The following is a 2,762-nucleotide window of genomic DNA, read 5'->3' as shown; positions in this document are numbered from 1 at the left end:
CTCCTACACCCTCCAATGACCCCCAGCTCCGCACCCTAGCCAACCTCCAACCACCAGCCCAGAGACAGCACTAAATCAATGGGTAGAGTGGGCAGGGTGAGCCTGGGTGACCCCAGCATCAGACCTGCGATAAGCACTAAGCAACAGGTATTAACGTTCTCCTGGCTTCTGGATGCTGGCTGATGGCTTTACCAAGCCAGGACTTTACTGTTTAAGGACACCTCCAGGGTTACATCTGGAGGCTGATGTTGATGTGGGTTTAGGAGTGAGAAATAGAGATTGTTGGGGGCAAAAAGTTTGTAGTTTTTTTCTTTTTCAGTGAAGAGAAATCTGTTTTCTTGTACTTCTCAAAGGCTGTAGAGGGCTGTGATGCGATCGTTGTTGGATGAAGGAGCTGAAACGTGTCTCTGGCTCCCTTTCAGCAAGGTGCTGTTCTGAGGAGAGCTGTAGTCTGTCCGTGGTCCTCTAACCATGTCTGATTTGTGACCACTGTCCCTCTCCTCTGGGTCTCCTCTGGGTCTCCTCCAGGTTAATCTCTAGTGTGCACTGGGCTAGAACACATCCCCCGAGAGTACACTCCCATGAGTATCCATCTATTGCCCTGCTGTCCAATAACATTGTCCCGCCTGGAGGCCTCACGGTATGCTCTCATTGGCTGAGAGGTGAACTCTGACCATTAGCTAACCCCTAACTGACCCTGTCACATGCTGGGTGCTCAGGAACATGTTTAGGTTATTCAGTTTTCAAGTTTTTTTCCCTCTGACTGGGGGACCCCCACAGGGACATACTTTGACCCCAAAATGGCCCAAGGAGTAAACTGATGGATAGCCTAGTGGGGTCACTACCAATGCCAACATCAGAGGAATGACTCTCTTTGTATCTCAGAGGTTGTGTTGGACCAAGGAGAAGGGCAACAATGAAGAAGGAATGACTCTCTTTGTATCTCAGAGGTTGTGTTGGACCAGGGAGGAGGGCAACAATGAAGATGCTATGACCTGTTGGCTCCTTTTCAGAGTCACTTCATCACTTGTATTATAGTGTTAGTTGGAGTTGATTCAAGATGTTCTCTATGGACAAATCCGTTTGGGAAAAAGCTGACCGCAAAGGAGGAGAAGGTGGTGGAAGTCAATGCAGCAATAGCTCAGACCAAACTGCGCTGCTCTTTCCAAGGGTTCTTCTTTAGCGCAACGAGCTTCCTGCCACTCACCTGTCTTTCCTTTTCTACTCGTTTTTAAAAGTGCTTTAAACCAACCATTGTCCTTTCTTTCTCTCCCAACCCTGTTTGTGACAMTAGATCTGAAGACACTGAAACACGTCCTGTGTCATGTTGGCAGTTGGTTGAGTGGGTGAAGAAGCACCTATTTAAATAAACACATTTCTGTCTTTCTGCGGAGCCAGCAGAACAGTGAGTTATGCTGCTACACATGGCTGCTCTGTGAGTAGCTGTAACACCACTGTCGCCACTGCAGCCATTCCAGAGATGAATCTAGTGCAGAGGAGGTCTCTGTCATCAGTTTCTGGTTTCCACGGCAACGGCGGTGAGTCCTCCAGAGAAGGGGAGAGAGTGAGAGTGTGATGGTAGCACCCAAACACTCTATCATCTAGTGTAGAGTATGGGGTTCTCTTTTTAACTAGAAAACCAATGTTTAGGCTTCCCCAGAGAGGTGGTTGGTGAGAGTCAGGAGTTAGCGGGATTTTAAAAACACACATACACCATGGCAGTCACTAGCCKGCTTCCACCCGGTTACGCAACCCTGCACCTTATAGGGCTGCTGCCCTATATACATATCAATCAATCAATCAACTGTATTTATAAAGCCCTTCTTACATCAGCTGATGTCACAAAGTGCTATACAGAAACCCAGCCTAAAACCCCAAACAGCAAGCAATGCAGATGTAGAAGCACGGTGGCTAGGAAAAACTCCCTAGAAAGGCAGGAACACAGTAAGAAACCTAGAGAGGAACCAGGCTCTGAGGGGTGGCCAGTCCTCTTCTGGCTGTGCCAGGTGGAGATTATAACAGTACATGGCCAAGATGTTCAAACGTTCATAGATGACCAGCAGGGTCAAATAATAATATCACAGTAGTTGTAGAGGGTGCAACAGGTCAACACCTCAGGAGTAAATGTCAGTTGGCTTTTCATAGCCGATCATTCAGAGGTAGAGACAGCAGGTGCGGTAGAGAGAGAGAGAGAGAGAGAGAGTCGAAAACAGCAGGTCCGGGACAAGGTAGCACGTCCGGTGAACAGGTCAGGGTTCCATAGCCGCAGGCAGAACAGTTGAAACTGGAGCAGCAGCACCCAGGTGGACCTGGGACAGCAAGGAGTCATCAGGGCAGATAGTCCTGAGGCATGGTCCTAGGGCTCAGGTCCTCCGAGAGAAGAGAAAGAGAACGAGAGAGATTTAGAGGGAGTCTACTTAAATTCACACAGGACACCGGATAAGACATGAGAAATACTCCAGATATAACAGACTACCCCCCGACACATAAACTATTGCAGCATAATTACTGGAGGCTGAGACAGGAGGGGTCGGGAGACACTGTGGCCCCGTCCGACTATGCATAAACTTGGAATCACTGGCCACTTTAATAATGGAACACTAGTCACTTTAATAATGTTTAAATAATGTTTACATACTGCTTTACTCATCTCATATGTACAGTATATACTGTATTCTATTCTACTGTATTTTATCAATGCCACTCCGACATTGCTCAATCTAATATTTATATATTTCTTAATTCCATTATTTTAATTTTAG

The 2,762-nt window shown here is 47.1% G+C and overlaps 1 protein-coding gene across 1 annotated transcript in view; it reads right to left on the bottom strand.

Annotated features, from left to right (window-relative positions):
* The window catches only part of LOC112079033 (E3 ubiquitin-protein ligase TRIM39), a 6,332-nt gene extending 5,714 nt beyond the window's left edge, over positions 1-618 (bottom strand). The window contains exon 1 of the mRNA XM_024145099.2: positions 471-618. Within this exon, the coding sequence (XP_024000867.2) occupies positions 471-618 (148 nt within the window). The remainder of the gene's footprint in view (positions 1-470) is intronic.
* Between the last annotated feature and the right edge of the window lie 2,144 nt (positions 619-2,762).

The sequence above is a fragment of the Salvelinus sp. IW2-2015 genome, unplaced genomic scaffold (assembly GCF_002910315.2).
Source record: "Salvelinus sp. IW2-2015 unplaced genomic scaffold, ASM291031v2 Un_scaffold6742, whole genome shotgun sequence".
Taxonomy (NCBI): Eukaryota; Metazoa; Chordata; class Actinopteri; order Salmoniformes; family Salmonidae; genus Salvelinus; species Salvelinus sp. IW2-2015.
The sequence above is the reverse complement of the archived record's forward strand: the minus strand, read 5'-3'. Positions and strand labels throughout refer to the sequence as shown.